Here is an 18,548-nt window from a genome sequence, read left to right on the forward strand (position 1 = left end):
TATATGCTTTTGCGCAGACGTGTGAACCCTGTAACCATCCCCGTTCCTTCCTGTTTTTATGTTGATAAGATGGTTCTGGAAATATTTATAGATTTTGAAAATGGTCAGCTTGTATTTGAATTGCTACATGGTTTGCCAACAATTTTTTAGTTGTTTGTTAAAATGTAAATCTGAATCTGAGATTTTTAATTAGTTTAACAGTGAATCCTTGTTTAATGTGGAATTCTTCCAAATTTCTTAGAGTAATTTACATAATAGGACTGCTTTAAAATTCGCTAGTCTACCAGAATGAAACCATTTTTGTTAAGTAGTTCATAGCTTTTCTCTGACTGTAAAAAGAGATTATCATCTGTTCAAATACTGTCCTTAAACATGTGCATCCTATCTTTGGCTAAAACCATTATGAAAGTGCTTTCTTTAGTTAAGGAAACCAAAGCATACATTGCACTTTACAGCTGTATCTGTGTTGTGATTATCAGATCAGTGAGGGAAATCAAAATGTAAATTGGAGGATTTAGTTCTACATAGATGCACAACAACAATAACAGAGACTGCATAGTAAACATATTAAATATTAATATTTTAATGTGCTGCAAGTCTGGTATTTATCATTCTGAACTTTCTTTGCAGAATGAGTCTACCTTCTTCAAAATCTAAGTTCCCAAAAATGTCAAACACTTCTGGCATAAACAGTCTTTGCATGAAGCAAAGTTATATTCCATCAGGTTTTATTCTCATCTCGTTAGTCTTGAGGGTAAGGCTTACCTGTTTCTCTGACACTAGTCTGGATCAAATTGTGCATACCAAAATTGACACGGATAACCGGGGGAGTCTCAGCTCTGTGTATTACTCGAGTCTTGAATGTAGAACTGTGCTACCTAAGCAGTTAATCTTGTAGCTGTATCATTTATTCAAATTTTATGTATGTTTAAAAAACACAACGTTCTATTTCCAAAGTTTTTAATGATTTCATTTGTGGTCTTTGGATTGATCATGGCAATTGTGTGTTAATTTTACACGTCCCTATGTATTCTGTTCTAGGTTTGAGCATTCTTAGTTCTGACAGCAAAACAATATTTCATACTTATACTGACAATATATGTTCAATCTCTTTTTTATATATATTTCTTTAAATTGTTGTATAGATAGAATAGCATTCACCATGGTATTGTTGGCTTCTTTTCCACCTTTGATTCATTGCACGTTCCATCTCTGTAGGAAAATATTTTTTCATTGTTATTGAAATGTGTCTGAAAGCCTGAATGTTTCAAGACCTGATCAAACATCTCCAAAGCAAGAGTTATAGCAACCGAATGCATGCTAAGGAGGCATATCTTCTTTAAACAAGGCACTTAAATGTGCTATTAAAAATAATCAGATATGCAAGTGCTGTGCTGAATGAGAATAGAAGGAAGTGCTGGCTGGAATGCCTTGCGCAGGCAGCGAGCCATGGGCAGCAGAACTGTTTGCTCTCGCTCGCTGTTAGAAGCAGGCGTCCTCATGCCACAGCTCCCCTCCCCAGACATCTGATTTAGGTGCTGCTTGGATTGGCACAACTGAAAAAGCATCGAGCCCTGATAAGGAGAGGGACCAGGAATGAGTGGCTGAGGAAATAGGTGGAGTGGGTGGAAATCTCATAAACCCATCTTCCACCAGCAGTGTAGAGCTGCGGTCCTGCGAGCAGCCGCTAGCAGAGCTTGGTCATTCGGTGAGGAAAGCTGTCCAGGAGCACAAAAGTACTGTTAGTATGCTGAGGGAATAGCCACGTTCCTTTATTTTTTCCTTCTGGTTCTGACTTCCACATAGCATTGCACTGCAAATCGTACCTTTTATTCTTTGTCAAAAGCAACTTGAATCAACTGCATCCTGTCAGTGTATTAAAGTAGAGGATGAGGCTGATAACTTCACAATTGATACTAAAACTAAGGAAAGCCCCTGTATGCGGTGAGATGCTTCTATCACAGTGAATTGTGGCTGCTGAACTCGGTGTCCCTTGCTGTCATTCCTCTCTCTTCTGGCCGAGGACTGGATCAGCACTGAGTACACCTAAATTTGGGGAATTAGAAAAATTTTCTGTGCCTTCTTCATCCCCTCCCCACACTGTGCTCCCATTGTGTTCCACCTGAAGGACTTGGAGAGCACACCTTTACAAAGCTAACATTTCCATGTAAAATTAATATTTACATAGTTGAGATTAATCTAGTACAGATTGCTAAATTATAAGGTAATGCATTTCAGAAAGTCAAGGCCAGAAAGTAAACGTTCACAACATATTGCCAATTAAAAAAAAAAAAAAAAGCACACCATGTAACTCTACTTACTAGTATGGTATCAGCACAGTTTGACAAGTTTGTTCTAACAGGTACAAAGAGAAACTAATCACTATTGTATTAAGTCTTCCACTGTAAGTAGAATTTCAAGTTAAATATTCAGTATTTTTCTGGTGAAAAGACTTGTATGGATCTATGTGGCAAAGCAGGCAGGTGGTACCTCTGATCTGATCTGCAGTCATGCTGATTCAATCAGTCAGCTCCATTAAGCTTCTCTAAACTCATTATCAAAGACTGAGACAAAGATGAAATAAAGAAATCATAGGCGCAGGCACCTGGGCAATACGATGAGTGTCAGACAGCAGCGCACGGCTCGTTGTTCATGGCCTTCACCTCCTGAGACGAGGTAAACGTCTTCCGATTCTAGAGGACAAATTCCTGTTTCTGGGAGAACTGATCCATCGAAGGTGTTTCACTTCTGAGTCCCTAAAAGGGGACTTTAAAATCCGCTCTGTGAATAGTGTGAATTTGAAATGTGAAGACTGAAAGGAAAGCCTAGAATTACAGCAGCAGGGTGTAGTTCCACAACAGCTCAGGCTGAGCTGGCTCTGGGAGGCTTTTCCCTCTTCCCTCTCCTCTCCCCTGGTAACGAGTTACCGTGTTACCCGCTTCCTTCTGCCTGCCCTGGGGCACGCGGCTGTGCAGGGAGCTGCTCCTGCTGCAGACAGCATGCTGGAGTAACGAAGATCGGTTAAAGCTGCTGTGGAGTGGAAGCTAAAAAGGAAGGTTCATGGGAAGACGCTTTTTCTGGAAATGTAATTGTCACATTAAAGTCATTCAGCTGAAGAACAAAGTTCTTAAGACGTTAAAGAACTACTCTCAAAGATTTGATTACACCAAAACCATGTGATTTCAGCTCTGCGTCATAGATTCTTGATGCTTAAATAAAATCCTAAACAAGCTGATAAATGGCTGGTGAGAAGTAGCATAGATGCATCATTTTCTTAGTTAGTGGTCATAATTTTGTAAAAAAAAATAAAAATGTAAAAAAAAAAAAAATGACAGCAACTTTTTTGTTTGTAAGCAAGCAAGGATGACCGACTAAAGATTAACTTGTATAGATTCTGTTAAGCACATCACTATTTTGGTTGTCTTGACCGTGTAATGTAATACTGTTTTGCTTTATTTTTTTGATACTTGCAAAAATGTCATTGTACTGATAGGCTGAATCTTGTAAAATACAATTGGAAGAGAACCAATGTTCTACAAATTTGTGTTTCTTTTGCCATCATTTCTAGTATATACAATCATAAAGATTTATATTAAATATTTATGCTCTAGTTACTGTTTTTATGAGTTTTAGCTGATATCAGACTTCATTGAAGACTTGGTTTTCTGTAAAGCAAGACATTTCTCATGTCAGTTTTCAGCCTTTAAAAACGAAGGGAAATAAGCGGTGTTTATGCTTTTTTAACAGCTCAGGATACTGGAGACCAAGAAAAGAACATAAGTGGTTTATGGCCTGAAATTGTTACAGCTGGTTCTTTTAAGATGGTCTTGCTTTGAACCCGATTTTCAATGTGTAATGCACCTTCCAGTGAATATCTTGTAAAACTACCTCAGGGCCTGATCCATCTCCTTTGCATTTGTTTCTCCTCCTGAGCAGAAACCTTCAGACTTTTTCAAAATGAGAACTGCCTGGTTTCCTAGGAGGTAGTACTTCCTTTGACTCGGAGAGCTGTGCCTTAATTTCCTTGTCTATACAATGGGAGTAATACTTATTTGTTTTAATCCACAAGCTTAAATTTAAACGTGCTGTGTAAATATATAATATTTTTACAATTATGTTCCCAATCATCACACAGTTCCTAGTAGTTTCATAATTATCCTCACAGAACATTTGAGCTTATGAAACTGTTTAGACTTGGTGAGGATATAACTTACTACATTACTTGATCTGTAATTATGTCTCTAATGTTATTTCTAGTGCCTGGTAAATGGGTAACAACAAAAAACGGATGATAAATTTGGAAGTCATATTTTTTCTAGCTAACATAAGAGGATCTTCCTCTTGCTAGAGGAACATTCATCTGTGTTCCAGATGAATCTGGAATACACCTCATTAGTAAGACCTATTTCTTTCAGAATAAGGCTGCCCATTCAGGCTGTGACTTAGCTAAGTTGTCTTTGTCCTGATAGTTGTGTCTCTGTTGTTTCCATGAGGTGGAGCAGCAGGAGCAGAAAGTCAGTCAATTCCTGTGAATAGTTCCTTTCTGCTCTTTTGGGGGTAGGAAGCAGTTATTAGCCATCGCAATTTGTTCACATCCAGGGAGCTTTCAATTATAATCGTCAGGAGGCATCCTGAAATGCCTAGGATGTGCAGCATGCTTCGTTTTTTCTGTTGGACAGCTTCTCAACAAACCTTAAAAAGTTCTGCAGCATTGCTGCCAGCACATGCTGCCGTGTTGTGTCGTCACAAGGCAGGACATGGTGACACCCCCAAAATCCTCTGTCCTGAGCTACAGCCTGCAAAGGCCTCCTCGTCCCTGGGGTCACAGCATCGTGTGCCTTTATTCCCAGATGGGGAGCATAATGTTTGAAGCAGACAAATTTTAATACTGAGAAAGCCTATTAGAAAACAAAGCGGTTCCATTGCTGAAGGAAATGTTATGAAAACTCTGTGAATAATTCATTAATTACCTGCAGCTATTTAAAATTATCAAACTGTTGTTTGCAAGCCTACGATAAACCAAAATGTATAATCCCCTGGCACAAGTTGACTGAACTGAAACTGAATCTGGTTTACTATAGCATCCTAATTCTGGCGCTGATGAGTCTTTAACCAATTGTATTGATAACTGTAAAAAAATTGGGGTTTATTACTTTTTAGGGGTAGGGCTGGTGGAACTCTGGCCTTTCTAAAGAAGCAAAGTGGAAAAACTGCTGTGTGTCGCCACGTTAACCCAAGGGCTCATCACTAGGTTTGAACTTCTAGATTTTGTGGCTCTTGATCCTCTTCTAATCTCAAATATACCTATAAATTGCACATTATTTCTGTGTTTCACCAGAAGCGGGGTTCTTGTAGGAAGGCCCCATCCGAGCTAGCGCAGCGCTGCGCTCCGGCGGTGCTGGGGGTCTCTCGGCAGGGTATGGGGGACACTGCTGAGGTACCTCAGGGTGGCAGCAGTCCTGTCCCTGCTGTTAGAGGGGTCAAGGAGCACAGACCCCACTTTGGGAGGACCGAGGCAGGGCTGTGGCTGCGCCCCCGCATCGGCCCCCACAGGGCTGAAGGGAAGGAGCAGCTGCCACCCCAGTAAGAACCAGTTGGTCTCAGTGCTTGGGCACCCTGACAGCCTGTGGAGCTGGAGACCCCTGGCAGGCAATGTGTGGGCGTCTCCTCATTCTTTGCCTCTCGCTCTGACTGAATTGTGTTGTTATATTTTTAATATGTGAAGGATCTTCAGAAGGTGTGGGTTTTTTCACTGCAGCAGAGACAAGGGAATAAATTCAGACTACATGTGACCGTAACCCCTAGATTAATTTATTGATACACACGGTAGCTTTTTCTCCTTCGGTAAAATCTTTTTATTTTTTGCCATTTTTGTAACCCTTTCAGAAGGGCCGTCAGGGGGCTGTGGGATCCCGGGGCTCCTCACGCAGTGCGCGGGACGCCGCGGCCGGAGCCCTCCCGAGCACAGCGAGACCGCGGCTGGAAGCCCCCGGAGCGGGACTCGGAGCCCCGGGGAGCTACCGGGGACTGCTCGGCGGCCGGGCCCCGACCGTGAGGAGCCTCTCCGCCGCCATGACGAGGGGAGGCTCCTCACAGCCCCGTCCCTCCCATCATGGCGGCTGCGTCCCTCCCCTCATGGCGGCCCGGCCCGCTCCCCCTGCCGGCGGGCATTCCGCCGCCGTCCCGGCGTGCCCCGCGCGGCGCTGGCTGTGGTGGGGCTGACTCACGGCGCCTGCGGAGCGGCCGCGGCACGAAGATGGCGGCGGAGGCGGACTCGTGGGGTAGGTGGCGGCCCCGCCGGGCCCCCTCAGCCCCTCTCAGCCTCCCCCTCAGCCGCTCACCCGCTTCTCCTCTCCCCCACAGACGCCGACAGCTTCGAGGTGGTGGAGCCGGTGGCGAAACGCCTGGTGCCGGGGGTGGCGGCCGGCGACCGCTGGGCCGGAGAGGATGAGGAGGACGACGTGAAGGTGCCGCGGCCGGGATCGGGCGCCTCAGGGGGGGGGTCCCCGCGGTCCCCCCGGGGCTGGGAGGCGGCGCTGGGCCGAGGGGGGGAACGGGGGGAGCCGAGGCCGCGCTGCCCGCGGGCCTCCCTCGGGGTGGGTCGGGCCCCGGGGCGCTGCGAGGCCGGGAGGGGGGGCCCGGCCCTAAGGGGACCCCCCCCCGGTGCTGCCGGGCTCTGGGCGCTGCTGGAGGCTCCATCGCAGCCCGGAGCGTGCCGTGCCCCCGGGTTGGGGTCGGGGAGGGCTGCGCCGTGGTGGCTGCAGGCTCCGGGCTGCCGCAGCGTGGCCCTGCCGGCCCCGTCCCGCTCCCAGGCCCCGGCCGCAGCTGGAAGGCGCTGCGGGCACCGCGGTGTTGGCAGCTTCAGGAGGTCGCTCGCCATATGTTTGCTTAAGGCGCTGTTTGGGACTGGGTTTTGGTGCATTCGAGGAGCGATGTCAGCGTGGAATTGGTGTCAGAGTGTGTGGATGTTCATTTCTGATACCTACAGAAGCTGGCTTTCCGTAAAAGTTTGTTTCCTTCCATGTGGTTCCAGCTGTCCCCTAGCGAGCCAGGTTGCTGGGTGGGGGATGACACAAACCTCGGTGCGCCTAGCGTACGTGCAGACAGGGAGCCAAAGAATGTCAGGAAATGTATGAGGAAGGGGCTTAAAGAGAAGGAGGAGGAATGGAAATAGGTAAACTGGAGAACACCTTTTGGGTTCAAATCCAGCTTCTGAGATCCTGTGACAGGCAATCTCCTGGTGGTTCACCAGGTGCCCTGCTTGCTCCATTGCGGTCACAGGTATGAAGCTTTTGGAGTAGACAATTGCTGCTTACGAGGTGAGGACTTGCTCGTTTTGTTATTCAGCCTGTGCTTGCGTTACCAGAATCTCTGAAAAACACTGACTCAAGTTGTCCTTGGAGTTCAGGGTGGGTATTTGTTTTTATAGGTAGTATGAAAAGAGTAGTTAATCTGTTAAAAAAATACGTATTTTTTGTAAGTTACAGGCTGTCCATTTTACTTCATGAATGTGGTGATGCCCACACCCTGCAGTTATCACCGATGTCACATTACAGCAGGCAAAGGGAGCGGAGGTATCTCTGTGTGCAGTGGCTGCAGTCATTTGTAAAAAGTGTGGTTAGAGCGGGCCTATGTATAGAAATTTGTATTTAATCTTTATATATTTGTGCATATGGACGAATATACCAGACTTAGTGTGTCTGTGAAGTTTGCTTCTCCTCCTTTCTTTGAAAGTGGGAAACTTTCCTGCTGTGATGGAATGTGGCCAAGCGAACTGGGCTGCGAGCTGTCATTCCCCGAGAGACACCTGCGCTTTCTGGGGCTGCTCTAATAAAAGCACAAGGTTTTCCCCCATGCCCCAGGAGTGCAGCTACTTCCCCCTTTCTCAAGGGTTACAGTTCTAGTCCTGGAGCTGCATCTGGAGAGAAGGGCCCGTCCAGCAGATAAAGCTGTCCTGTTTTGGTTTAGTTTGCTTGTACTTACAAACGCTCAAGATCTCAGAGCTGAGCTAGGGAGGTAGCTTAGGTTTGTTTGGATACCCCGTTCGCCAGGGTCAGCCCTGCAGAAGAAAAATTGTGTGGTCTAAAATACAAGCACAAGGTGTTTTCCATGTAGTTTGTCCTAACGCAGGCATCCCACGTTTTGGAATGCCTTTTAGATATTCAGATTCTGTAGTTTGTTCTGAAGCTGTTTTGATAATGAACTTAAAGTAACTTAAAGTTCAGGAAACGGTGACTTCCCCAGGTTTAAAATTAGCATCTTCAGAAGTAATAAAACTCAAACGTTACCCAGAACACAAGTTTCCCAGAAGATGGGCCTCCTGCCAGGGAATGTTCATCTATTTACTCTTGGGCAATTCTTTGCTCAACAAACCAAAACTAGGAAATTCGCTTGTTACATAGGCAACAGCCTTGGTGAAGGAGAGTGCTCAGGCACAACTGGGAACTGGAATGGTGGAGTGACTGTCGTTCTCAAATCGTGTCTTTTGGTTTTGAGTGGGGAAAACATGTGTTCAGGGTGCATATGAAACTGTGAGAGCTGCTCTCATCACAGGTTTATTTCCATGAAAAGGAAGATGACTTCAGTGCCCTTAGTTGAGCTATGTACGTGTAAATGAGCATTGTTGAAATACTTCAGAGTTTTAAGCTGCTTTAGTGGCTATGTTGTGCAATGCGTCCTCTTTTGAATCACTTAGTATTCAGCGCAAAGATGCAGTACTAATTTTCTTTTCCTCCAAGAGCTCACTGAAATTTATAGACAGGAATAGAAGAGCTTGAAGAGGCGAGCTGCTGTTAGCCCAGCTGGGAGGCCGCTGCTGTTGGGCTGAGCAGTCCTCGGGTGCCCGGGGTCTGGACGCTGCCGGCCAGGAGCGTGCTGGCGGCTCCCCGACAGCTGGAGACTTCTTTGGCTCAAGTTGACACCTGAAAATCCCACCTAAGAGACAAGGGGGAGGCTGTGCCGGATGAGAGGTGGCCACGCTGCCCTCTGGTTTCTGCTGTTTGTGTGTTGTTTCATCACCAGAGCTTCACGAGCTGAGCCCAGCACCGCGCGCTGGCCTGGAGTGTGAGCCTGTCCTGGTGCGCAAGGCCCTGCCTGCACGTCCTCTGGGGAAGTCCTTATGTAGGAATGAAATCTTGGCGTTTCTTTCTGGCCTCCTGGTGCCTTTGCGTAGCGGACAGGCTGCCTTCAGCCTCGCAGGGTTTTGCAGTAGGGAGCAGTTGATTTTAAACCATCTGTGAAGGAGGGAGCAGGGGATAGGGCAGCAAACTTTGTACAGCAGTAATGGACATGGGTGGAACAAACTCTTAATTAGATACGAGCTGAACTAATGCTGCTGCAAATTCAAGTCAGGTCCTTGGAATGTGGAAGGGAAGCTGAGTCTCTGACAAGTGCCAATTAACTCGAGTGAGCTGGTGGCTGGGTGTCTTCCTTGCTTGGATCAGCACATTGCAGCGCGTGCTGCGTTCTTCTGTCTCAGTCTTTGTGTCACGCCAATGCCAGCCCCTGAAATGAGCAGTTCGGGTGGCTGCTTGCATCACTGCCGTGAGGTGGAAGTGACCGAGTTGAGGGCTCAGTCTGTCAGGTTACTCGCAGTGATGCACTGACGGGCTGTGCGATCCTTGCATGAGCTGCGCCTCGTCAAACGCAATCTTTTAAGCTTGCGAGTTGAGTTGAAACAGGGAACTAAAATTAGACGCCTGTGAGGTTTCTTGGCTCTAACTGCTGGTGTGTGTGCCCTGTGGTGCTCGGCATGTAGCTTCAGATCAGTTTTAGAGCATTGATTCCCATATGGAGGTTGGGTCATCCAGCAGAAGCTGGAGTGGTGTTGGGAAAATAAAATGTATTCCCCTAAACCCTACCCAGACAGCTGTCAGGAGGAACTGTGGGATTACTGCTGCAAGGTCTGCAGGTGACAGAAACGGGTCGCTTCTAGAGAAGTGCTTCCTCGATATTCACCTGAACTGTGTGCTGCTTTGAGCCAGGGCCACCTGTCCGGGCACGGGAGGGCGGCCATCAGGAGCACGCCCAAGGTGGAAACAGAAAGCAGAGAACCTCTGCGAGCACCACAGCTGGGGAGCTCCGAAAATGCTCTTGAGGATGTGATGGAGAACGTTCCAGTGATGTGTTTGTGGGAAGGGTGTTCTGGCAGTTCCTTCTCTTAAGGAAAATGCTGCAGGCTTGTGGTCTGAGGGCTGCTGCGTGTTGGAGCTCCTGCATCAGGATGCCCCCGCGCATCGCCCATGTGCCCACGGCCGCGCTCCTGCTCACAGCACAGCCCCGTGGCCAGCGGGTTCCGGGTGGCTTTCAGCGTGGCTGCTCCCAGTGGTGGCTGTGCTGCCTCAGGTGACGTCCCGGTATCATGCAGTGTTTAGTACCAGGAGCTGTAGTAAAGTCATGCTTCACATCATGGGATGTTGATCTGACTCTTGTGACCTTGCTTTTCGAACTGTTGACGGGAACTTTGCAGTTCTTTGAATAAAAGCCGCCTTCTTCGTAGCTCCTGAAACATTGTGCTCTGCTCCCAAAAGTAGCGTCCTTATTTTACAGCTCTAATGACTTACCCCTGCTTCTGAACTCAAATACGTCAGATTAATGGATACGCGAGCATTTAAAGAGGCTCTATGTAAACTCCCATTCTTTGTGTTTATCTCAAAAAGTAAAAATTATCTGTAGAAGAATCCTGTGAAGATTCATCGTAATTAAAACTTACTTTGTAGGATAACTGGGACGATGAAGAGGAAGAGGAGGAAGCAAAGGAGACAGAGATAAAACAAGGTGAGACTTAAAAGGAATACATTTCACTGTGTGCGGTGTCGGAAAAGACGCTGGTTTTGTCCTGAGTGTATCTGAAGTATCAAAACCACTTTCCAAATAGGATCAGGTTTGGTTTTGAGAAAGCCTGTCTTTTAACTCCCTCTGTGAACAGATTGTGCTAACTGAGCTCTGTCGCTTTCTCTTTGATTAGTGGTTTTCTGGTTGTTGGAGAAAAAAAAAAAAAAAGGTAAACCTCGAGTGTCATGTTGTTCAATGTTTTACAGAACCCAAAGTTTCAGAAAAAAAGAAAATAGCAGAAAAAATAAAAGAAAAAGAAAAACAACAAAAGAAAAAGCAAGAGGAGCTTAAAAAAAGGGTAATTACTTTTTCTTCTTGGTCTCATACATCATACATTTAAAGGGTGGGTTTGTTCTGATTTTTCCTTTTTTTTTTTTTTTTTTTTTTTGAGGTTCAACAAGACCTATGAAGGCCTTGAGTAGTCTGATAAAACAAAGTTAGGTCTTGTACTTAACATCTGGGGGATGTCAGCTTTAATTTCTCTGAAATGTAATTGGGTTATGGAAATAATGCTTATCTCCATTTCTGTTGCATGCACCTCATGGTAAAACATGCAGTTGTGAAACTTCTGAGAAGGGGCAAGGCACATCTTAGTTAAAATGAACAGTTTATTAAATGAAATAATAGGCATTGTTATGGTTAATTGGGATGGTTTTCAGGTTTGTACGTGCTTGAGGTGTACTGACTTCAGGCAGAAGCTATTCAAGTGGCACTGGAAAAAAATGATTTCCTGTAACACCTCTGCTCAATATAATGTTCCCCTGTATACATTTTTTAAATCCAGTTAGAGGCACCAGAGGAACATAGAGAACTTACACCAGAAGAACAGTTAGCAGACAAACTACGGCTAAAGAAATTGCAAGAGGAGTCAGACCTTGAGTTAGCAAAAGAAACCTTTGGTAAGTTGTTGTACCCCACTCAATGCAACTGTAACATGACAAAAGGAGCGCAGCCCTAAATGAAGCTTTCAGTTCTGTGCAGGGATCCTGCAAAGGGGATCGATCAGGATTTGACTGTTAGAGCACGTGCAGGTTGTGTTACTGAAAATAAATGTGGGTTCTAAAACCAAACTACTGGAAGCATAGCCTGGTGCTAAGGACTCACTGCAGGAACTGCAGAGCCATCGTTGGAATGTAAGGGGCTTTTCCTTAACGTGTCTTGCTAGAATGGTATAGGAAAAAGATGGCTGGCTGAATTTCCTGACTAAGTTATGCTTCTGATCAAAAGATGAGCATATGAAGGAAGAAAGTGCAGTCTGTTCTTAGCTGCTTTACAATGCAGACTTCAGGCTGATGAGGCTTTGGGCAAGTGTGGTGCAGCATAACGCACGCAGGCTTTACTTCAGGCAGTCTGTGTAGTAAGCTAGATGTCGAGAAAGGCAGCTCGGTTACTGGAGTGCGCTCGTTTCCTTGGGTAGCTGGAAATAGACTTAGTGCAGCTTGTTCTGGCTCTGTGCTTTGACACAGCTGGCAAAGGCGCTGATTTATAGCAGCGTTCTTCAAACACGAAAGCTTGCTTCTTTGCTTGAAGTGGGTTATTCGGCTTATTACTCAGTGAAAATTCTGCTGTGTATCTTCTGAAAGAGTGCAGTGCCTTGGGGAGGAGGGGTTGCTTTAAAACAGTTGCGAAGGGCCAATTAAATTCTGCACTGACCCTGGAAGGGGAGAAGTGTTACATGTAGCAAAGAGTGCTTCAGAAATAGCTGCTTCAAATGACTAAGCTTTAGAGCAAAGCCTCTTCAGGTCCAGGTTAGTGACTCAGGCTGGTAGTTTTTGTTTGGCAGAAGCCCATGGGGAGCGAGAAAACCTCAGATTTAGTTTTGCAAAGGTTCAGCAGAAGTGAATTGACTGTGAATGGGGTTACTTGTTTCCTGTTGGTGTCATCTTTTAGGGACTAGAGCTGATGTTTTCTTTAAAACCTGTGGTTTTCCTTGCAGGTGTAAATAACACTTGTGGAATAGATGCCATGAATCCCTCTTCAAAAGATGACTTTACGGAATTTGGCAAACTACTAAAAGAAAAAATTACACAATATGAAAAATCATTACATTATGCCAGTTTTTTGGAAGCGTTAGTTCGAGACGTATGTATTTCATGTAAGTTAAGTGAAAGACTTCTAGAATGTACTGCCAAAATTGTAGTGGGGTTGAATGTGAAAACATGCTGTGAGAGTAAAATGTAAATCAAGATTAATCTATGCAGTTTATAGTAAGTAAAGTCTAGCCTGGTCTGTTTCACTGACCTAGTATCCAATTTCCAGCCCAACAAACCTTATTGTCGATCACATGCTTGTACTGTTACAGCCATTCTGCAAGTCAGTTAAATACAGGCACTTTAAAAGTGTAAACTCTTTTGCCGATATAAATGTCTTCTCCTGAAGCAGCTTCTGGAAAATAAATGATTCTCTGAGCTGGAAAATTTGAGTAGCAATTTGGAAGGAAACTATTATAAAATTGAGATAATGTAATTCAGGGACTGCAAAATATATTGTTCTGGAATTCAGCATGAATTCCATACACAGAAACTGAAATAATTTTTTCCCACTGTTGTGGTAGGCTGAAGTATTTGATGAATTCATTGTTTGAGATCTTTTCCTGTACCGTACACATGTTGTCCTTCAGCAAAGTGGTAACTTGATACTATTTAATGCTGCATAAATACAGGGATTGTTGGCTTCCTGAAGCTAGTAACATACATTTCAAATGGATTCCAGGTCTTGTAAAGTGAAGGACTTGACATCTCTTGGATAATTTATTATTAATATTCCAGCGCTCCTTTTCATGTGTGTGTCTAAAACAGTCCATATTTTACTGCATTACATCATAGTGCTAGATTTTTGTTTCAAATGTCCCCTTACTAAGGCTCCTGTGTTTGCTAACTCTGCATTTGCAAAATCTTACCTTCCCCAACATTCAAGCTGCTTACTAGGGACCATGTGAATAGCAGTTGTCATCAAAAGGCTCAGAATTACCCAGTATGTATTTTGCTGTTTTATATCAAGTAATTGCCAGTATTTACTTATTATTGATGCTCACCTCCATAGTTTTTTGATAGAATTTTGATTATAAATTATTTAACTGCCTTGTAAAATCAATAGTGATGAGGATTTTTATTTTTATTTTTTTTCCTAATGCAGTGGAAATTGATGATTTGAAAAAGATCACAAATTCTTTGACAGTACTATGCAGTGAAAAACAAAAACAAGAAAAGGTAAGGCTTCTACGCTTTTCTGTAACAATAAGATTATGTGCTAAAGACGCTGATCTGGAAAATGGAAATAGGTCTAATGCCGAATTGAACTGCTGATTTTGTTACATGTAGTAGTAGATGAAATGATAGTCTTGGATACTGTTTTAGAACTATGTAAATACTCCTAGATGTGTGAGATAATCAGGCGTTTACTGAATCTAGAGACCAGAGGCAAAATGTCCCTTAATTTACATGCATCTTACCTGCACGATAACTTTGTTCCATTTGACACTGCGCTGCCTTGGAGTTAAAATGACTTATGCCAATACCCTGAAAATGGAAGCCAGCTTCAGTTACAGTTAAATGTCAATATCAATATAGGGAAGTAACTTTAAATCTTTACCAAAGTTTGTCATTTTGAATAGCAGATAGCTGGAATTTCTGCAGTGTCATGCAAACTGAAGGAACAGTAATTGTATAGGCAAGGAAAAATAAGTTTTTAAAGATGATGTAATAGTTTAACTGCTGATGCAAATTATAACATTGTATTTTATAATATAAATTTAAAATCCCAGATCAGTTGGAATTCAAGTATTAGTTGAATCATTAGAAAGCAATAAAATTAAACAGAAACATCACTGGCAATACGCTTTTTCCAGTATGTTTTAAATCAAAGCGAAGGATTGGTAGAAAACAAATGGTAGTGCATTATTATTGTAAGTAGTAGCTTGTAAATGAAAAATGGGACTCTTAAATACAACGCGTTTCAGTGGCGGGTGTTCTTCTGTTATGCCAGTTCTATAGGAACTCTACAGGAATGACTTGAATACAAAACATTTTATGTAGTGTTACTGCATTAAGTCTAGAGGTTGGTAAACATGATGAACTCTTTCTTTAATATGTACTGCACTTTGGAGAGAAGCCTGTGACTTACTGAACCAAAAAAGTTTAAAAAGTATGTATATTTTCTGTTCTTATGCTCTCTCCTTTTCCTGTAAATAAGTTTGGCTAGCCACTGAATCCTGCAACTACACCAATCCAGTAAGGCAGAGCTTTATAACTGTTTAGTTTTGTAAAATTAAAAGTAGGTGTAGTTAGTCTACTTGGTTAGAGTCTAGGTGAACTAGGATGAATAACAAAACAGTAAAATGGGTGATGCAGGGAGCTGTGGAACACTCAATCATTACTATCAATAGATTGTGTTGTGGATGAAACGCTGCTGCAGAAATCATTGGCAATAGTGCATTCACCACGAGTACAGGATGCAAGTGTTCATACCTCAAAAACAAGAGGCATCACTCAAATTTAAATAACGACAAATTGCTGTGGATTTTTAAGTAAACATGCTCTTCTTCCTTTTTAAGCAAAGTAAAGCCAAAAAGAAGAAAAAAGGTGTTGTGCCTGGAGGTGGTTTAAAGGCTACTATGAAAGATGACCTGGCTGATTATGGAGGATATGATGGAGAATATGTACAAGACTTTGAAGACTTCATGTGACATTTATCTCCCCTTCTATTGTCTTTCTGTTGCCCATAATCCCTTAAACATGTAGCACAACTTCTCTTTCTTTAAATTCTGCCAAATGCTACAATCAAAATTGCAGTATCTCTGTGCTGGTGGTTTAACTCTTGTCAGGCCAGTGCTAAAGCACTGGGATTCCTGTTTTGTGCTCAAGGGGTTAGAATGAAGAAATTTAAAAAACTGTATAAATTACAGTAAAATAAAATTTTTAAAAAACCAACTACTGCACAGCATTCTGATAACGGTATTGTTGCTATTCAATTTTTATAGTAACAGCCACTAAATTGGAAATGAATTTCAACAAGGCAAAGTATTATTACCAGCACAGTTCAATGACATGGCCTTAACTGTAGCTCCGTGAATGAATTGTTTGATGAACAAAAGCAGTTTGCAGCAAGGGCATGGTGTGCACTTAGTATTACAATTGCTTTGTCTTAAGTTAGAGCTTGAGGTTTTCAGTATATTGTGAAGGGAAACTGCTAACTTCAAAGTAAGGATACTGCACATAGAATGCATCACTTGAGATACCCACTACTTCAAAGCTTGACATTTAAACAGAACACTTGTTTGGGTCAGAACAAGGAAAGAGGGCCTTATTTGGAAAAAAAAAAAAAGACGAGTATGAAGTTTAGTTTCCATTCATCTAAATTTCTACTAATGCAGCTGTATGGGTTGGGTATTCTTTAACAGTTAATTGCCTGGTTTAAGTAAGTGTAAAAAATAAGACTTCCTTTTGGTCTCTCATGGGCTGTGGTAAATCTTTCATGACTCAGCCATTTTCTTTCATTTAAAAAAAAACTTGCTTAGCAAACTGCAACAGTTACTACAGTTGGGCAAATTGTTACGTTAACAATTATGACATCTGCAATGTTTTATAAAGCAACTAATTTAATAAAAATCACTATTGTGAGGACTTCACTATAGCTGTCTTTGGACCTGTTCTTTCAGTGTACTACAATGTAAGTACTTGAAGAGAGTTGCAAAAGTGAGATGAATAGTGGTGGTTTCTTGTTACTAAGTCTAGACTTTGCTCTGACTTGCAGCTTCTCTGGTGTTAGAAGTGCAAGATTTCAATCCTGTATAACAGCTTTCCTTAAATTAAGATGTACAGCTGCTGCTGATAAACAAAATACTTTTGCATTTCCACAGTGAACTTAATTATCTGTGTTGCTGGAAGTGCTGAGGTCAGTAGCTTGTACTCACCTTAGAAATGTCTTAGGGCAGCCTCCTTAGCAGTGCAGCTCTATTCCAGCTGGCAACTGATACTACAAGAAGTCAGTCTTGCATTTACAACTTATTTATGGCTTACTCACGTGTTTGTTCCTAATACGGACAGGATACATGTGTGCTTCTACAAGGCAGGAGTTCTGCTTCCCAGTATTAGTGGTCCCAAATTTTTAATCAGGGCTGGGGATTTCCTTTCATGCTTGGAACTTTAAAGGCTGCTAGTCATTATTTAACTTAGACTGAGCTGGCTGTGATTATTCTAAATTAGTCTTATGAGACTGACTAGAACTGGAATTTTAAATACAGTGTTCTGTTCTGGCATAATCTGTGCTACTTAATCTTTTATTAAAGGTGTATCAAAGGCGCTATGACTTGGACTTTATATACCCCTATGCAAGTAGTATGCCATATGCAAAGGTTGCTAGTGTGACTGTTCAGCAACCAAAAGGAGCTTGTTAAGATACCAATCTGACTTAGAAATCCAACTTAGCATGCCTTTGCTAATTAAAAATACAATTGCCATAGCAACCTTGTTGCTAGGATAATGTTTAATATTTAGAGATAGCACAGTATCATTGCTTAATGTGACTGATGTTACTTTGAAGCTGTTTTTATGCTACGGTCCCTCCCACCCATCTTGTGGAGGAGATAAAGTCTTTGGATTAGAGAGAAGCTGATGGCTGTGTGAAGCACTGTTCAGGTGTTACCCTGTTACATGTCCCTGGTCTTCTAAACTTACGCTAAGGATCTAAGTGGCAAAATACTTGGGTTGCTAGCTCTTTTTTTAAGGCCTCAATACCAACTGTCTGCCCAGTAGGCCTGTCTAAGCACACCAAGACAGTAGCAACTACGTTAAGTACATGCTGTTGTATGAGCCTTTCAGCTTAGCACTTAAGCTAGAAAACAAAAACTGGCTAATGAGAGGGGAATCAGAGAATATGTAAAACAATAGGTTACTTGGCATGCACCTAAAACTTTCAAAGGAGCCTGATAATTCTGCTTATTTCCTATGGTGATCCATCATCCACGCCCCTAAACTAAAGGGCTGCTGGATCTCTGAGGTTCCAGCCTGTATTTGCCAGTAGTCGAGTATTTTGTAAACAGTAGGATTTATTATACAAAACGCTTATAGGTTAACACAGTATCAGCATTTTAAATATTTACAACCACCACCAGTTTTCTGGAGTTACTTTCACATAGCAGCATATCATTACAAGCAGGTAATTGATAAAATAATCTGTTAAAGAATCAGTACTAACCATGCAAGTTGTGGCACTGGTACTGTCAGAGTCAGTCTCTACTTCATGGAGGATGGGTTCTAGTTTGATAGCATGTCGTTAAGACAACATCCAGTCTGTGCATCTTTCAGGAGCATGTTTACCACATCGTAGAACTTGTTATCATAAGCCAGTCTGTAGTGCATATAGATGTCTTCACAGTAAGCAAGCAATTTCTTCAGATTTTTCAGAGCAGCATCAGTAGGTGGGTGTTGTTTAACCCTGAAAATAATTTACATAAAATTGAAATAGGAGAAAGCCTTATAATCATTGTCTTGCTACAAGAGCATTTCTTAATGCTCTTAAGAGTATTTCTTAAGAGGCTCAACACATAGATTAGATTCTCTTGGCTGTTCATTTTGCTCTGATTTATTTTATGACTCCAATATGACTAGCCTTAAGGTATCCTACTTATTCTGCTGAAATGATCTAGAATGGCTTGAGTTGGAAGAGACTTGAAAGTTCACCCACTTCCAACCTGCTGCCGTGGGCAGGGACACCGC

General features: G+C 42.9%; 2 protein-coding genes across 2 annotated transcripts in view; one reads left to right on the top strand and one right to left on the bottom strand.

Annotated features, from left to right (window-relative positions):
* Positions 1-6,139: 6,139 nt before the first annotated feature.
* On the top strand, positions 6,140-16,459 carry EIF3J (eukaryotic translation initiation factor 3 subunit J). The gene is made up of 8 exons (XM_084531781.1): positions 6,140-6,281; positions 6,364-6,467; positions 10,719-10,776; positions 11,040-11,131; positions 11,618-11,732; positions 12,770-12,928; positions 13,969-14,042; positions 15,386-16,459. Exons 1-8 carry the CDS (start codon positions 6,257-6,259, stop codon positions 15,515-15,517), a joined length of 759 nt encoding a protein of 252 aa, XP_084387907.1. The 5' UTR covers positions 6,140-6,256; the 3' UTR covers positions 15,518-16,459.
* Positions 15,866-18,548, bottom strand: part of SPG11 (SPG11 vesicle trafficking associated, spatacsin) — a gene marked incomplete at its 5' end in the record, with an annotated part of 35,562 nt that continues 32,879 nt past the window's right edge. Inside the window, one exon of the mRNA XM_084532166.1 lies at positions 15,866-18,267. Coding sequence (XP_084388292.1) covers positions 18,087-18,267 — 181 coding nt within the window. The 3' untranslated portion in view covers positions 15,866-18,086. The remainder of the gene's footprint in view (positions 18,268-18,548) is intronic.

Source organism: Aythya ferina (genome assembly GCF_964211825.1).
Source record: "Aythya ferina genome assembly, chromosome: 11".
NCBI lineage: Eukaryota > Metazoa > Chordata > Aves > Anseriformes > Anatidae > Aythya > Aythya ferina.

Coding starts and splice junctions, on each gene's coding strand:
- EIF3J (XM_084531781.1), top strand. CDS start 6,257: ATGGCGGCGGAGGCGGACTCGTGGG. Junction 6,282..6,363: donor GGCGGAGGCGGACTCGTGGG/GTAGGTGGCGGC, acceptor TCTCCCCCACAG/ACGCCGACAGCTTCGAGGTG. Junction 6,468..10,718: donor ATGAGGAGGACGACGTGAAG/GTGCCGCGGCCG, acceptor CTTACTTTGTAG/GATAACTGGGACGATGAAGA.